This window comes from Chelonia mydas, chromosome 8 (assembly GCF_015237465.2).
Source record: "Chelonia mydas isolate rCheMyd1 chromosome 8, rCheMyd1.pri.v2, whole genome shotgun sequence".
NCBI lineage: Eukaryota > Metazoa > Chordata > Testudines > Cheloniidae > Chelonia > Chelonia mydas.
In genome coordinates this window covers 65,985,236-66,003,112 of record NC_057854.1, presented here as the reverse complement: position 1 = coordinate 66,003,112, position 17,877 = coordinate 65,985,236, and the positions used below count along the sequence as shown (strand labels likewise).

The following is a 17,877-nucleotide window of genomic DNA, read 5'->3' as shown; positions in this document are numbered from 1 at the left end:
CAGCTGGAGGTAGTAAAGGTGCAAGTCCAGATCAACATTCAAATCATCACTGATCGATTGACTGTATTGGAGGTTAAACTACTGTGGGCAAAGCAATGAGAAAGCAGACAGGCCAGCTCTGCCCTTGGGGAAATCTGCTCCTGTTTGGAGATTTGCACCCTTTGCCTCAACTATAGCTGGGTGGTTGGGGGGGTGGGGGGGCAGGTTAGCAACCATCCTCCTGCTCTCTCGCACACAGTCTGTCTGCTACTTTATTCAAAAAAGTCTATTTCAGCTGCCAGTTGGAGAGTTAGCAGCGTGTGCTCAATGCAGTGGAATTGCGTGTGCAAAGCAGGGTGTGGAGTAGAAAGTTGCACTGCACAAAGGACCCTAGGACCTGAGCCATTCTTCCAACAAAGGGCTTGCCCCTCTAAGCTGCTCACACCTCCTATAAAGTGCTGAGTGCTCTCAGTTCTCATTGATTTCTGTGGATGTTGAGGTTGCACGGTGTGGGGGAGGGGCGGATCAAGCCCAAAATGTATGCAACAGTTGCCATCATGCAGTGGGCCAGTCGGGCATCATCCCTCCTCCAGTGTGAAGGAGGACAGGCAAACTGGCACACCATGTCTAATTCTTTCATGGAGCTTTGGGCTTCAAATACTGATAGATTTAAATGCTATTTTTCAGACAACAAAATTCCCAGTGTCCCTAAATACTTTCAGGCACAGTAACTCTCTTGGCTCCATCCCACTGGGAGAGTTGTAGGTAACTGGACACGGGGAATACCACCAATACAATGCCTTTACAGTTTCCTTCGTGACAAAGACACAGGATAGCTCAGGTAATGGGAGATTCATAATGGATGACATTTAGAGATGTGTGCAATGGCCACAACACAGCCTGAAATCATGCAAAACTTGATTAGGGTTTTGTTACAAATTCCAAACTCAGCCTAGTTTCCCTGAAAGGTTTGCAAACTGGGATAGTGCTTTTGTACTCAAGGTTTGTGGTGTTGCAGTTAGGTCATTGCCGTGGATAAATACCCTACTAAAAGTGCCATACTAGGTCAGGCCAGTGGTCTAATTAGTTCAGTACAGTAAAACCTAAGAGTGATGAACACCTCGGGAATGGAGGCTGTAGCTTTGGAATGTTTGTAACTCTGAACAGAACATTATGGTTGTTCTTTCAAAAGTTTACAACTGAACATTGGTTTAATACAGCTTTGAAACTTGACTCTGCAGAAGGAAAATTCTGCTTTCCCTTTATTTTTAGTAGTTTATGTTAACAGTACTGTATTTGCTTTTTTGTTGTTATTGTTGTCTCTGCTGCAGTCTGATTGTGTACTTCCAGTTCCAAACGTGGTGTGTGATTGACTGGTCAGTTTGTAACTCTGGTGTTTATAACTCTGAGGTTCTACTGTATCCTGTCTGACAGTAGCCAGTACCAAAGGCTTCAGAGCAAGATGTAAGAAACCCTACTGTGGGCAATTATGAGATAACCTAATCTGCAGGGAAGTTTCATCCTATCCCCCTATAATTAGAAGTTGGTTTAAGCCCTAAAGTTTGCACATTTATATACGCCCAAAGCTTTTAGGGGGGTTAGGTTTTCCCCCCATATTTTTTATTAGAACTCCAGGTATTTTCTTGCTATCCATATATAAACGTCTCATCTTCTTTTGAATCCTGCTAAACTCTGGTGTTGATGTCTTGTGGCAATGAGTTCCACAGTCTCAGTAGATATGGTTATTGTGTTAGGCACTATTCACAGTGGAGCTGTGTGAAACTCAGCAGTTTTGTTTCACTGTTGTTTATGCAAACATTTTCTTTTTGATTGTGGGTCTTCAGTCACATTTAGTTTGAGCTTCTAGTTCTAACAAATATAAAAACTCAAAGGGAAAATGAGTCCAAACCTCTGGATTTCACCTGCTGTCCTATCGCAATCACAACTTGCATGCGATTTTGACAAAGAACTATACTTTATGCAGCCTCAGGTTTGCCTTCAGCTGATGCTTTAAATAAGGAAAAATGCAATCATTCTAGCTGCAGCAGGGCTCTTCCTGACTCCTTCACAAAAAGTCTTGAAGCCCTGCTGGGTCCTTGCCCAAATAGAGAATGTTTAGCTGCTCCTGTTATGCCAGAAAAAGTCCAATTCTTGAGAGTTCCATATGTAACAGACCTCCAATCTGGCTCTTGGATTCAGCCAGATTCAGTTGCCAGATGTAGGGATGGGTGTGGGTTGGGAGCTGGATTATGTTGACAGATTAGGAGAAGCTGCAAATGACCTAAATGTAGGTGGTAAAACTGGAGAGTATGCAGACCCAGTAAAAGGTGATGGGTGCCAAATTATAGTTTTTCTGTCTTTCTTGTACCAGGATGTTTTGTGGTCCTTCAATGTCTTGTTTTATGACCAAATTTTGCCAGGATCCAGATGCTGAACCTGAGTTTTGTGGTACTGTTGTACTGGTGAGTTCAGGGTCTGTGTTTTTAAGGTGCACTAATAGCAGCTAAACATGTTTTTTGTTCAGGCATGAAACTTAAGTAGATGGGGTTAAAAACTGCCAGGATCCAGCAGGACCCACCTGATGGATCCAGAGTTTGGCAATGCAACTGAGGTGGGATGTCTCAGGGTCTGGGGTATTTGTTGCAAATGGAACAGCTAGGCTTGTTCTTCATTTAAGGGGTGGAATTTGGAAGGCTGGGCCAAAAATTGGCAAGATCCAACTTGTACCCTGACCCTTCAGTCCATTTCTAATTGAAGGCTGAGGCTCTGGTGTCGTTTAAGCCCAAGATCTTAAAGGCTTTTTCTAAGGAACAAAAAGGGAGGTGCAAGGGGGGAATGCAGCAGGAGAGATAATCGGTGTCATGAGTTAATAAGGGACTTGTGCAAGTGGCAAGTGTGGAGATGCGGGAGAGAGAGATGGAGATCTAAACGGCTTTAGGACCGCTCGGCGCGCTCAGGTCTGGAGGTGGTATAAGGTTTGCAATCCCTCTACTTGCTGGCAGTTGCAGGAGAAGATTGCTTTTAAGTGAAACGTCCCTGCCACCTCTCTGAGGTTTCATTCCCCTTAATAGTGTCCTGCCCTTAAGTTTGAGAGCTCCTTTTGCAGTGCAGGGTCAGCACGAGCGCTGGGGGGGGGGGGGGGGGCCACGGGAGATTTCCAATCCAGAAGAATCGCTGGCATGTATATTTCATCGGATAGACTTTCCATGTGTCTCATCTCCCTGCCATCAACGCTGTATGCAGTGATACTTCTGACTTGAGCAGAGGAATGCGCGGAGGAAGCTTCGGCGAAACTGGTAGGAGAGGATCTTCTCGGCGCCAGTGCTAACTGTCGTGATTTATGTCCCCTCCAAGTACCTTCCACGGCTTCATCTAAAATAAAACGAAAGCTGGGGCCAGCCAGGAGCGCAGCCTTCGCAGCGCGTCTTGTCGCGGAGAGGCAGGGAACGTCCTGCAGCTTCCCGGAGCCCCAGTAAAAGTTTAAGGCAAAGAAGTGGCTCGGGCAGACTGGAGACCCGGCGGTGCAGCGGGGCTGGCAGGCAACCCTGAGCGGCTGCTGCTGACTTGTTCCAGGGGGAGCGTCGGTCCTGGCTCCCCTTCTCTGATCTGCCGGTCGCCGAGCTTTGCAGTGGAGCCGGAGGAGTTCCTCCCCCTTCGCCCCCGAGCGAGCTCCGCGGGGCAGCTCCAGGGCAGTCTACAGGTCCCGGGGCAGGGGCGGAGAAGGGGGCTCCGACCTGCCGGCTGGCGGGGGCTGCTCTTCTCCAGCCCTTGAACTCTTCGGCGTCACCAGGAACTTTTGTTGGGCGTGCGGCACACGCCTGCCAGGCTCCCCACGGCCGGGGGACGGGGCACAGCGGGCGGAGCAGCCTCCCACCCGTGCGCCCCTGGCTCCCATGCTCCCGCTGCCGGAGGGGGATGAGGCTGGGAAGGTCCCAGGCAGCGCGGTGTCCGCTCTCCTCCCCGCTCTAACGAGAGGGATTGCTCCACATGGTGAGTACGGCTCCTTCTTCCCCGCCTCGCTAGCGAACCGCTGCTGCCTGCCAGCCCGGTGAAACCGGCGGGCAGGAGCCATGGCTGCGGGCGGGAGAGGAACTCTGCCCAGCCCCTCGGGAGCGCTTGGCGTGGCTGGCTAGGGGGAAGAGTTGGGGCTGGGCAAGCTGGACGTGGCTTTGAAAAACTTGGCTGCCCGCAGCCCCTGGGTGCTGGCGCGGTGGCTGCACACGCTGGGTCTTGGAAGCTGGCTTGTGGGAATCCCGCCCCCCGCGCGGTGCGCTGGGCAGAGGGCTGGTACCGGCCGGGCGATGGTGGAGTGGTATGTGTCCCTGGGTTTGGTCCTAGCGGATGGGAGATGGGTATGTAGGGAGAATTGCATGCAGTGGTAATTCTGCCTCTCTGGGGGTTTAGTTTGAATACCGCTATGGGTCTCCCCGTCGGTACAGATCTACATGGATCAGGTGGAGCTATTGCCATTTTATTGGACCCCACGTAGCCAATTAAGAGATTTAGCAGGAGGGTGGGGGGTGGAATTTCTATACAAATAGAAACTGCGCCCTCTGCTGTTGCTGTGAGCTCCTCGCTGGGGAGCAAATTTCTGTGTCGGGTTTCCAAGCACATTGCCCCTGTGCTTTGCACAGGGAGGAAAATTACTAGCGCGTATTTCAAAGGCATTTTTGTTAAAAGAGCAGGCGATTGCTCTGTTTGTTTTTGCATCCTGAATGGGCACCTATAGACACAGGTATTGGTCCCGCCCCTTCCCCCAACCTACAAGTCGATTAATCTATTTCTGATACATTGTCATGCCATTGAAACTCCTCTGTGGATTGTTTTCCAAATGGGCTACCCTCCTACCTCAAACATCGAATTACATTTTGGTTCACTTACAAACCTGCAATCTGTTCTCATCAGTTTCCCGGCATGGAAATCAGCTGTGCACTTAAAAAAAAAGATAAAGGGCATTAACTTCAAACAGGGAAGCAAAAAAAAAAAAAAAAAAAAAACAAACCAAACCAAAACCCTGAATCACATCAGGATTTTACAGAACTGTGGAAATGATTGGTTATAACTTCCTATTTTTTTAAAATGAAAAGAGTATTAAATAAGAGCCAACAAACTGGCAATGGAAGGAATGAAAGAGTTTTTGAAGTGAATTCAGAAGGATTCTGCCAAAAGGGGGTCATTTGCTTCAAACAGTTTGCAGTCTATGAATAAAGATTTTTCTGCAGAAAAATATTATCAGAAATCCAATAAAAAAGAGTGGAATTGATGGTTTGTAGAATAACCCCAATCCCCATGGAACTGACAGTTCACTTATTCAACTAGGAATAATTCCCTGCTTCGTATCAGAAATTACAAGCAGTTTACATGATCATTCAAAAAATAAATGAAAAATCATTCAGACAAAAACCAAATGATTTACTACATGCTGAATAGCTGAGACCAATAAAATGAATGGTCCTGTAGTCTCTCCTAAAGTTTGTATGTTTGTTGGCTTTAATGAACACATTTATATTGCTGTGCATTAAGCTTTTCAATATTTTGTGCACTAAGATTCAGCCTAATTTTTGCAAAGACGTGAAAAGAGGAAGTGAATTAAATAATTGGTACAGATGCTTTTAAAGAGGGAGCAATTTACAGTTTTGTCTCAAGCATAATGCAGCCCAACGTTTAGACGCTGTAGCCTAGGTAAGACTTCACATTTTTTTAGTCTACATGGAAAAAAATCAAAGATGACTGTTGGTGCTTTAAAGGATGTTTCCCTCACATTTTTCACCAATTAATGGCAGTAGCCTGATCTTTCCTGTTCCTTGTCATCTGCCATGCACCACGGTGGCACTGCTAAGGAGTGGAACCAACTTTCTGATTAGAGGTACAGAATTTGGCAACAGCACAAAACAAAATCCGGGTTCTTTTAGTTTTGTTTTGTTTTTTCCAATGTTAAGTCCTTAATATAATTTTAGCAGCTTCAGAAAGTTATATTGAGTTCACGCCACAATCTGAAGACTTTACTATCACTACACAATAGATGATCTGTGAGTAGTTTTTGACAAGAGCCTGTTACTTTTTCTGTTAGGAATCTTATTTCTGTAAACCATTTTGATCATCTTAAGTGCATAACAATTGCAAAACAATGCAATTTGTGCTTCAAAGTTGACTTAACCAATAAGAGACGGTTAAAAAATTACAAAGGTTTTATATTAAAAACTTACAGCAGTTAAAAATGAAGCCTTTTAAATGAAAGTTTCTGAAGTATTTTCATTCCATGCTGAATGTTGGTGATACAGTGTAAGTGGTAATGTTCATGTGCTATTTTACAGGACAAAGAAAGATTTCGGGCAACCTAAAATTTTGTAGGGTATTTCAGAATCCCTAGTTTTATTTGTAGAACTTCATATTCTGTTGTCTTCTGTTAATAGATCTCAGAAGTCTTATTACTCCTTTCTCCTAAAAGAGAGAAGAAAATCTTTCCATTTTCATCAAATTTATTTAACTATTTAATAGAAAAAGAATGTGAAGTTCTTCTAGTATTAGTACTGATTTTGAAATATCCTAAGAATTTTTCAGAAGGTACTACATTTAATCAAAGATAGGATGTAATATAATTAAACACATGAACATATTTAATTTGCATGGATGAATAGCTGCATTTATGAAATGCTCAGATTTAATATATCACAGTATGCCAGTATATCACTGTATGCCAAGTTTCATAAGTGGTAACAGTGAAAATATATATCAGTTACCAGTTGTATCTTGTGGTATACACCATATTTTATTCATCTTGAAAAAAGTAATTTAGAAATTATAACCAAAGCAGCCAAAAATCACCTTTACTTGTATTTTTTAGGAAGTATTAATGTACTCTGATTGTAGATGCAAAATTACAATAGATTTCACTTTAAAATATTTTATATATTCCTACTATTATACACATCTGCCATTGACTGAGGTTTTTTTTATACATCTAAATGTTATTTCTTACACCAGCAGATACTGGAATATGTTATCAGATAACTGATTATTCACCTTTCTTTCTAATTCATGTGCTGCAAAAATGTGTATATCAAATTCATGGTCTGTACAAGAAATGATCACTAGCTGCCATTTTATGAAATCCACTGCATAACTGAGTTTTTTGGAAAAAATCTATAATGTAAGTACAGCAAGTTCTCACCAAGAGACTTCTGTAACACAGTGAATGCTAAGCTGCTAGTGACAATTTTTATAATGAGAAAATTATCATAGTGTGTGTGGGAGGAGGGAAATATTCACAGTGACCAAAACAGTTACAAGGATCTGTGTTTACTACCATATCCTAATAAGAATTGACAGCTTCTTTTACCATAATTAATTACTGCTAGAATATACTTTTTGGTTGGAGTTGGGGTGGGGAGCGGGGTGGGGAGGGTAACTGAGCAGACTACATAATTAAAATGCTGTGTGAGGCTGGACTGATTCAAGTGTAGCCACCTGGAAACAAATTCATGTGTGTAAGGCCACATTTATAGGCAATTTTAGTCTTGGTCAACTAATGCTCTTCATGTAGAATTGCTGATACAGAGGTATACATGAATTTATTATATGTGGTATATATCCACTTCTTTACATACAGAGGAATGGTTTGGAAGAAAGCAGAGACATTAGGGATTTAAGCATTGTTGCTCCACAGTTGCCCAGGGAATGCCTGCTGTTTTTCAGATGGTAGGAGTTAAGGCACATGTGAAAATTCAAGGGCCTAAATGTTCTACAATTAATACAGTTATTGCCAAGAAAGATTAGCTCCAGTATACCATGTGCCACCATTTTACTGAATACAGCTAGCATAATCAATTTTTCCAGTAGTTTTGTAGTTGCCTTTCCTTCAGTAAGTGAAGATGTCAGTCTCTGTATGTCAGACCTTATGGATTGTTTCAGTTTAACACAGCAGAACGCGTGGTCAGTTGCTGAAGAGAGGACTACAGGGTACAGAGGATTTGGGCACAAGAAATGCGTCAGTTATTATGTTTGGTGCATTTTACTCCATAGGCCCAAATGTAAGTGTATTCATGAAAACAAATTTGGTTTATATTACCCACAGTTTGCCGTGTGGTTTAGAGCTACAATTGGTATTGTTTTAAAGTTCAGAAATGTAATTTTAAAATAATTTTTGCGAGGTAATTTTTTTAAAAATTAGATATGTTTGGGAATAGACAACCAGGAACTAGAATGCACATAATGAACGACACTGCAGGCATAAATATAATAAAGACAAACCGTGTAGCTCTATTATAAAAGCCTCAGTGACCCATAGCATATGATATTTAATGTGCTTTGGTCAATATCTTTCTCTATGTCAATGGGAGCTCATTAAAAGAAGATACTGCAGAGTAAGTGAACCATGCCATATTAGTTCTTGCCAAAGCCTGACATTTTTAATACATTAATAATATATCTGTAATATAATGGAAGACTATTAATCACAACTGGTTATGTGCCAGAAATTTAAGCTGTAATTGGCCGCTTCTTGTCAGGAATGTCCGTCACTCAGTCCTATATCTTCCCAATTCTAACATATGTTGCACTCCTCTGCACTTTTTCCTTGTCAGTGCGCTAAATTTGATCAATGTTATAGTCTGTAATTCTGTGTAATGACCATCATTATGAGGCTGACTTTCTTTAATGAGAATTGGTTATATAGTGAGCACTGTAGCACAGTGGGTGTTGAGATAATGGCTAGCTTCACCTTCATTCTCAATAGCTATATTCTCAATTCCAGTTAATACATCTGTTTACAGCCCTATCTAGTCCCACTTATTTGTAGATTGACAGTGACAGCAGGATATAGAGGAAAAGAAAAACTACCAAAGAAAGCATTAAAAAAAGAGTATATTTCTGACTAAATGAAAAAGGCTAAATTGTAAGGCTGTTTAAACATAGTAAATTGTTATTTCTATACAGTAACATAACATTCACTCACTAGATATACCAGCTTTGCCCAAGCTCAAAATAGTTTTTCTCATTCTTCAGTACTGAATATGCACTGATTTGTCATGATCATTTAAGACACTTTGTAAGTTTTTATTTAGAAACAAAGAATGTTTTTTTCAGGTCAATTCCTTACTTATAGATGTTGACCTTTGTATTTGAGCTGTGGTTTTTTTTTCTGTAATTAATTCCAAAATAACAAGTTAAGTATTGCCAGTGAAAACAGGCATAATGGACGGTTGTTAAAAAAGCCGTGGTAATGGTTAATGATCCGATTTAAAATGTATTTAATTTTTGTAAAGTATCTGAAGTTTCTGGTTTTGTAGCAAATTCAGACTTGAAGTTTACATGTATTTAGGCAAATAGCTAATTATTGTTACATAAAAATTCAGATATTCAACACACTTTCCAATAGAATACATCACAAATCACTGCTCTATGATAACATTTTATGAAATGAATATAATGAAAAATTGCACTTGCGTCCATAAGGCAATTATTGTAAATTACTTTGCTATGGAAACACACTTCAGCCATCTGTTGGCATTTCATAGTGTGTGTGGCTTATTTCAGTTTAAGATGGTGCAGTATTTAAATATAGTGAACCCGTTTGTGAAATTGCTTTGAAGACAACTTTTGCTCTTTCTTGAAAATGTGTATTCTAAAACAAGGTGTATGTAATGGAACCTTTCATATTTTTATGGCATAGGAAGATTCATCATACTAACTAGAATATTAGACTACAGACATTAATTAAGTTATGCAACATTATGATTTATAGTTGTCTGTAAACATGAAATTTAAGAGGTTGTTTAGATTGTAAGAGTCAGCTAAAGAGTTGAAAAGTCCAGTAGTTGTTGAATGCATCCTTCTTTTCACAAAGGGGCTAATCCTATTCCCATTGAAGTCAGTGGCCAAACTTTCAATATCTTCAATTGGAACAGGATTGACTGCAAAATTAGAGAAAACTACATTGACCTATATAAGTGACTTTTGAATTTGTATCATGTTGTTTTTAGGGTTTATGATTTTATGTCCTGGTATTTTACATCTTACAACAACATAAAGAACTGTTTGGAGAGTATTTCTGTTACAGAAATAAACAAGAGGTAGATATGTTAAAATAATTAAGAAAACATGGGACCAATGTTGAAAGGGAAATTGTTAATATAATAAGCTACAGGTGAGCCAGTTGTTATCTTTATCATTAACTGCAATTTTAAAAAAAGGAGCAAAGCTTTTCCAGTACTAATGAGAAAATCCAAACAGACAGATGTGTGCTCCTAATAACTCTCTTATTAAGCTAACAAAAGCATAGAAGCATATGGGGCATTTTGAGCTCTCTGAGGTCCTCGTTCCAAGAGACAAAAAGCACACAACGGTAGTTGTCATCTTTGTCACTGTAATAAAAGATCCGCTCTGCTGATCTCCTTGGTGGTTTAGGTTTCCCCCACCTCATTGGTTATAAAATATGAGAAATGTTTAAGTTCTGTTGTTTGCCTTTCAGGTTTTGCCAAGATGGAAATGTCATTTTTAAAGCAAAAACCTGTAGCTCACCTGAAATGTTATAAATCTGTCTTTGTTAGAGAAGAGTTAAATCCTTCAAGTTGAAATACTTTTCACTGTGAATGATTTTGGTAGTTTGTTCATTCTAGCAAAGCACCCACTGTAAAGGTTATCTATATTACATCAATTTGCTTTATATTGCATCAGACCTCCAAAATGTCAACATATCATATATTTCATAATGCATTGATTCTTGGACAATAACTCTTACTCTTATTGTTTCTAAAAGGGTGTTGGTGCCAGAAGAAAAGAATGATTGATGGGAAACAGACACCAGGCTGTAGACACTCATCCTTTTGCTTCAGATGCTGATTTATCAGTGCGTCTGGGTATCTCTTGTGAGCTTTGAACACGGAGGATCACTCGGGGTTATCGACAGTACAAGTGAAGACCTACAACTTTGCTAAATTATTATCTGCTCTCAGACATCTTTTACAAAAAGCCCTGATAGACACATTATAAGACCAAGGACAAGCTTCAGATTTCGGTGAAAAGCTGTTGTTTTGAATATGTTAGGCTTCTACCAAAGTCTTCAACTTAGTAAAGCAAGTACCATATTCTAATGTTTCACGTTCAGTTGTGGAATCTCTTTTATAAGATACATACGTAAATATACATGTACATATATTTATAATCTATAGACTGTCCTTAAATCAATACTGGTTATAATTATCAAGGCAATTTCAAAGGATTTAGAGATGTATTTGTCAAGATTCCTGTCACTTCATGCCCTTTGGGTTACTGTATCTTCAGTGATGCAGCATTATCCTTCAGTGTGGGGACATTATGACGTGTGTAAGACTCAGATTTACACTGAAGAAGGCAAAATTTGGGATTACATGGCCTGTCAGCCAGAAGCCAGAGACATGATCAAATATGTGAAAGTGACCCTGGATCCCCCTGATATAACATGTGGAGATCCTCCCGAGACCTTCTGTGCAATGGTAAGGCAAACTTTTCAATGCTCCTTTCCTGTATAGTTTCAGGATGTGTTTCTGTAATAGGCAGATGCAAAGTGGAAATCCCCAATTCAGTGAAGATCCAGGCAAAGCCACATAATATTATGAGTTCGTAAATGTGAAAGGCTTCTGAGAAACAAAGCAAGAAGAAATAGGCAATCTTCATTAAAACACATTAAGCTGTAGGATAAGTGGTTCATTTAGTTAGAACCCAATGCTTTTTCACTTGAAATCAATGGCAGTGCTTACAGTGGACTTAAATGAAAGCAGTATCAAGCTTCTAGTGCACTAACCTTTCAACTGGGTGTGTTTGCATGGGTTATTTGTGAAAAAGAGTTTGGTGGCTTGATTTTAGTGTGTTCACATCATGAAACCATCATAATGTGGTGTAATTAGGCATCCTTGCCCAGTAGAAGTCTACAATTAGAATACTTAAACAATTGCAGGTTTAAGGTGGGGGAAGGTGCATTGACAGTGTTTTCAGGGAAGTATGCACAGCTCTAAGCATTGCTACTTAATGCTTCGTTATCATGAGCCATAAATGTTCACAGCTGTATTTATGGGCAGAATTAAAAGAAACACCATTAGCTAGGGTCTGATTTTTCAGAGGTGTTGAGAATCTGCATTTTCCTGTGACTTTAATTAGATTTGCAGGTGCCCAGCACTTCTAAAAATCATGCCCAAGGGTCTTAAGTCAGGCTTTCTGCATCTGGTCTTCTTAAAATTAGAGACCAATTGTGAAAATGTTGCACTTAGTAAATAGTTGTGCCAGCTGTGAAGAACTAGGCACTATGTATGTGTCAAAACATTACACCTGAGTAAAGCTGTATGCATAAAGGTTTGCCAGGTCAGATCCTAGGAGATTCTTAATGTTGGAAGAAATTTTCAGCTTGTAGAGGACTTCTTTTTTCTTACATTTATATATAAAATAAATGTTCTTTCAGTAGAATGTTAATTTCTGTTGAAAACTATTATTCCTTGATAGGAAAATGTAGTTTTGAAGTATAAATCATATATATGATGTTATTCATGGTTCATTTTATTATGATGATATCAGTAAAGCAATAAGAAATTTGTATAATTCTAGCTAATAATTTAGCTCTGGGAAATTAAGGAGTTCTTATAAATAAGTTTACTGTAAATTGATATAACCTACTAAATATATTTGTTTGCCTGTATATTATCTGTATGGAGATCACTATTACTCTGTGACAAACAGGTCTATTCTGGGAAACTTAACTTTTGAATGGCTTATGGCATCAGTTTCAACCCCCAGTACTCTTGAAAGTGTTCGGGTCCAATCACACACACATTTAGGATGTTGTATGCATGGACACATACACTCACCACATACACTGCGCTGATATCATACATGAAGCAATTACATTGGTTTTGTACCTTTTGATTGCACCACTTGCACTCTGCCCACTAATCTATCCCCACTAACACTGCTTCAAACAGACACCATTTTAATTTTAATAAACATAATTTGCCAGTGTAATATTTCCTTCTCTCTTCCTACTCAGCTATCAGCTTGAGCAGCACAGCTACATACCTCCCCTTCCTGAGAGGTGATTGATTTGCTCGAATCTAACCCTTATTAATATAACTTTTAATTCCATTACTAGTCCCTGGTTCGAAAAGAAACCCCTCTCAGATACTTACCTAGGAAACCCCTAGTGGCTGCTGCTGTAGTTTGCATACAGAACTGAGATTGTTATGAACATGCGTATAAAGCTGAAATGACAACATAAAAATATGATTTGCTCTTTGTGTTTAGACAAATTTGGCTGTCACAGCCCAATTCAACACCCCAGTGGCTTAAAAATGGTAAAATTATCTGCAATTATCTGCAGCCTGCAGCTAATTTTCTGGATAGGTTAAACAGAAGCTTTGAAAAGAAGCCTACAGACGGAAGAAGTCATCTGTGTTTGTACAATTTATGGAGCAGAAGTGCTGATGACAGTAGAAATTTGAGCCCTAGAGTACTCCTCTGGATTTCATAGTCAATCAAAACTAAATTAAGAAACAAAGATTATTAAAAAGTCTTCTGTGCATGTAATTCTGGCATAATATTATGAGGTGGACATTAAATGTTTCCCTCTGAGACTTTCAGCATCATTAATGCAGCATGCCTTTAATTACAAGTAGGCTCATATTACTAAAAAATTGGGAAAATAAAGTACTCTGTGGTGTAGTTAGCAATGCCATTATTATGTTTACTGAAATAATTAAAAGAAGGGATATCATTCTTCTAAGTAACTTATAAGTCATAATGTGCAATGAAAATGGATTTTCTTTGGGAAACACTCTCATGTATGTAGCATAACTAGTATAACAATTTAATGCAGTGGTATAGAAGCATTATTAAGTATAATTCTACCTAGCAGAATTCCTAGCAGATGTGTTATTGTGAAAAGGCTTTTTTCTTTTTTCTTTTTACTGATTGTAAATATTAAGGTACAAATTCTACTCTGTTACATCAGTGCTATTATGTTAATAAGCATGAGATTGTATGGGTTTATTTGGCTAAAGTTGAAACTGTAGTGGATTGCTTAATGTGAATCTTCATACACGTACATTTGAAGAGACTATATAAATGTGAAAGATATTGCAGTCTTTACCTACATTACCTGAATTAATCCATCTATTTTTCATACCTTTTTAATGCTTAGGTTTAATTTACAGTAATTAAAGTTAGCAGTGTTTGTAAGGGTACTTTAAGTTCAGATAACAAAGTTTTTTGCCTTGGAATTTCCTATTATTTTAAGAAATATTTTATTATATAGTATAATAAGATCAGGAAATACACAATGTGCACCATGCAATTGTAGGGAGCCTTTGCCAACCCCTGTCCCATCTTTCACCCCCATGTGGAGACCAATCACAATATCTCTTCTTGCATTCACTTGAGCATGAGGACTGTGTCCGAGTAGAGTGGCTAGCCATTTTGGAGTGGGTGAGAAGAACGTGACCTTACACTTGTCCAACAGCCAGGTCCTGAGTTGGCCAGCCAGTACAGGGACTACACATTATAGCCTCATCAGGGATGACACAGCAGTGGCACTCCTTCACATGCAAAGGAACTCCAGGTGGTGGTGTGCCTCTCTCTCAGGTCCCAATATGGAAGTGCCACTTTAGTCTTATAAAAGAAAAAAAAGTAAATGTATGTAACGACAGTAGAAACAAATGATGGCTTGGTGGAACCTGCAGGATGCTTGTTTCCTGTGCAATCTAAAGGCAGTAGAAAAAAATACAGTCATAAATCAAAATCTAAGATTCGGGTTATGGGGAAATCAGATTTAGGTTATTTAATTTATTAACCCATTTCAAGGCTCACTTGTGGATTATTGACAAGAATCTGTCGATTTGAATTTAGTTCCAAATTTACATTTTGTAAAAACAAGTTTTTAGAAACAAGTTTTTACAAAACCTAAGCTAAGCAGAAATGTGCCAATGGAATTTTCAATTTGTTAAACTCTCTTTCAGTGGAAACAGAGTTTTCTGAATCAAACCTACCCTTGCAGTGTTTGCACTCTCCTGCAATGTTTGCAATGCAGCCACTGCAACAATGTGCCAAGTGCATAAACATGTACTGGACAGCGTGTTTTAATGTTGTTTGTTTATGCCTATGTTTTTTTGTTTTTCTTCAGTATATCAAATTAACTTTGAATATTAGAATGTAGCTAACAACTCCCTTCAGTGTCAGTAGATGGTTACCACAATAACTGTAGATCTGAGCAAGACAAGGAATTGTAGTGTCCCCATGTAGACATTCAGAAGTAATAAGAAAAAATTAGCAGAAAATTAAGTTTGTGCTCTTACCACCTGGAAACAACTGTGTAATGTAACAAGTTTACTAGAGAGAGAGCGGTAGACATGTAGATTTTCTTTGGACGAGCAACATAATTCTTCCTCAGATTGTCTTAAATACCTATAGGGAGCTAGTTTCTATAACTAGAGTTTGGCTCTGTCCACAAATAAGCAGTTACAAAGATGATTGAAAGCTTGTGAGCATGGTTGGTTCCAAACATAGGGTATGTCTACACTGCAGTCAGATGTTTGAGTGTCGCCCCTGTAGACATAGCTGAGCTAGCTTTAATCGAGTTAGCATGAGTACCAAGAGCCGGGAAACTGTGGCAGCACAGGCTTCAGCGTGGGTTAGGGTGACCAGATAGCAAGTGTGAAAAATCAGGACAGGGAGTGGGAGGTAATAGGTGCCTATGTAAGAAAAAGCCACCAAAATCAGGACTGTCCCTAGAAAATCGGGACCTCTAGTCTCCCTACCATAGGCTAGCTGCCCAAATAAGTACCTGGGGTCCTGGATGGGCTTGTACAACACATGCTGCCACAGCTTCACTGCGGTTGGTACTCACACTAGCTACATTAAATCTGTCTTGCATATGTCTACACATGCTGCAGTCACACATCCAAATGCAGTGTAGACATACCCATAGTTTGCATCCACACACAATGTGTTTAGAACTCAGTTATTAGGTGTGGCTGCTAACAGCATTTCAACCTTGTCATGTGGCACAGAGTTGTCTTCCTGTAACCAGCATACTATTATTCTCTTTGCTGTGTGGACAGGACCCCCCCCCCTCGACTCTCCCCTCCACACCCAATATGTTGGCTGGTTTTCATTCTTCCCAGTTTTCTGCACACAGGACATCCCAGTACGCATGGTCCCACATGTTGCTGGTGCAGCTCTGAATGCACTCTCTTACCTTCTGCGGCATTAGGTATCATGGTGCGTATGGATGTGCAAACACAACATCAGTTTTAAAATAAATAACATGTATTCCCAGTAAAATAGTAATTTTAAAAAAATTCTTAACCAGATTCAGTGGCATTCACAGTTGAATTATAGTAGCTCACTGTCAATATAACTGTGTCAGGAATGTACCCTGAAATCTTAATGTCACTTACTAAAAAAAATTTATATAAATAAACCCATTACTAGTAATGTACTGCAACCTGCACAGCTACTGCTAAGGTACAGTTGATCACGAGGCAATGGCTCGTGGATTCCAAGCTTTAGGGAGCCCCTCAGAACAGGATTTGCTGTAATAGAGTAGTATAATCTATATAGTAGTGTCCCAACAAACACTCACTGTCTGAGGCTGTTACTATGGCGTAACATCACTATATGATGACATTGTGTCATGATGATGTATCATTAGGAACCTCTACTGTGTGCAGGTGCCCTAGAACACAGCAAACTGTAGACTTTATTTTTGCAAGGAGTGGGTGAACCCGAACTGCATCCCAATACAATACTTGCTTTCTGACATTATTCCATTGCCAGCCTAGAAGAGCTTGTGCTATAAAAGCCCATTCCTGGATTACAATACCTACTGAACTTATCCGGCATCTGTGAGTTCAAGTCCTGTACAAAGTCAAAAGAACTGTTACTGTTACACTGAACCATAGTAGGATGTTCATATGGGTTCACTTTTAAGATGACATAAGACAGTTTCCAAATATTAACATTTATTAACACTTTTTGGTTTTTGATTTTTTTTTCTTTTTAGTCATAAAGTGACCAGTCCAATGCATAGACCAAGGTTCCATGCATTCACTCCTGAAAACACGTAACCATGTACATATCTTTATTCACATGAATAGTCCCATAGCGTTAAATGGGGCTATTCATGTGAGAAGTTATACATGTGCGTAAGTATTTCTAGGATCAGAGCCTAAGAGCCATCTCATTCCCTTTGCTTCATGGAACAGAGCAGAGAGGATGAAATGCATGGAAGCGCTAGCATCCCCTGCTGGCAGTTTAAATGTTGTGTTTGAAACCATTTAAGTGAGTTATCCCTTACTCCATATGGAGAAAAAAATTCATTATATGGTCTTGCTTAAGGGGACTAGGAAATAGTGAGACTGTAGGTGCTGTTAAATTTTCCTCCGAGTTAGTGCCACTACACCTTTATTGTTTCTATTGTGATTCAAGGTAGAAACTGTTTTATGGAGACTGAAATGTCCTGTATGTGAAAATAAGTGTGTGTATTTGCAGATGTCTTGCAAGTAGCCAAAAGCAGTCTCCACATATTGAAATTATTAATCCAGACATTTCCTCTATCAGTGCAGAGGCCATAATATTCTACCCTGAAAAATTAATAGCCCTCGATGCTGCTATGTTCTTCGGCTGATGAGGCAAAGGGGCCTTTGTACTTAAAAATTTAGTCTCAATAGACTGAGAAGTGCAACACAATCCTCTGAGCTAATTTACCTGAAGAGGCAATGTCCACAGATCTATATTTATGCACAGTTTGATTTTGTATAAATTTTTCCTCTGCAGTTTAATATATCCACAACAGTCACATGCAGTGACACCATTTGGATATGTAGGTGTGAGTGTGGTTATGGATAGTAGTCTATGAGTGTATTTTAATAATATATTTGA

At 39.6% G+C, this 17,877-nt stretch overlaps 1 protein-coding gene across 7 annotated transcripts in view; it reads left to right on the top strand.

The window, feature by feature from the left end:
* Nucleotides 1-17,877, top strand: part of NTNG1 (netrin G1) — a 262,932-nt gene that overhangs the window by 64,496 nt on the left and 180,559 nt on the right. For 3 of the 7 annotated variants that reach the window (XM_043520971.1, XM_043520969.1, XM_043520974.1), the window contains exon 3: nucleotides 10,736-11,450. In XM_043520971.1, the coding sequence (XP_043376906.1) occupies nucleotides 11,205-11,450 (246 nt within the window). In that variant the 5' untranslated portion in view covers nucleotides 10,736-11,204. Of the gene's footprint in view, nucleotides 1-2,158; nucleotides 3,970-10,735; nucleotides 11,451-17,877 lie in introns of those variants that run through there. The other 4 variants (XM_007055213.3, XM_007055212.3, XM_043520970.1 and 1 more) reach the window with 3 other exon arrangements.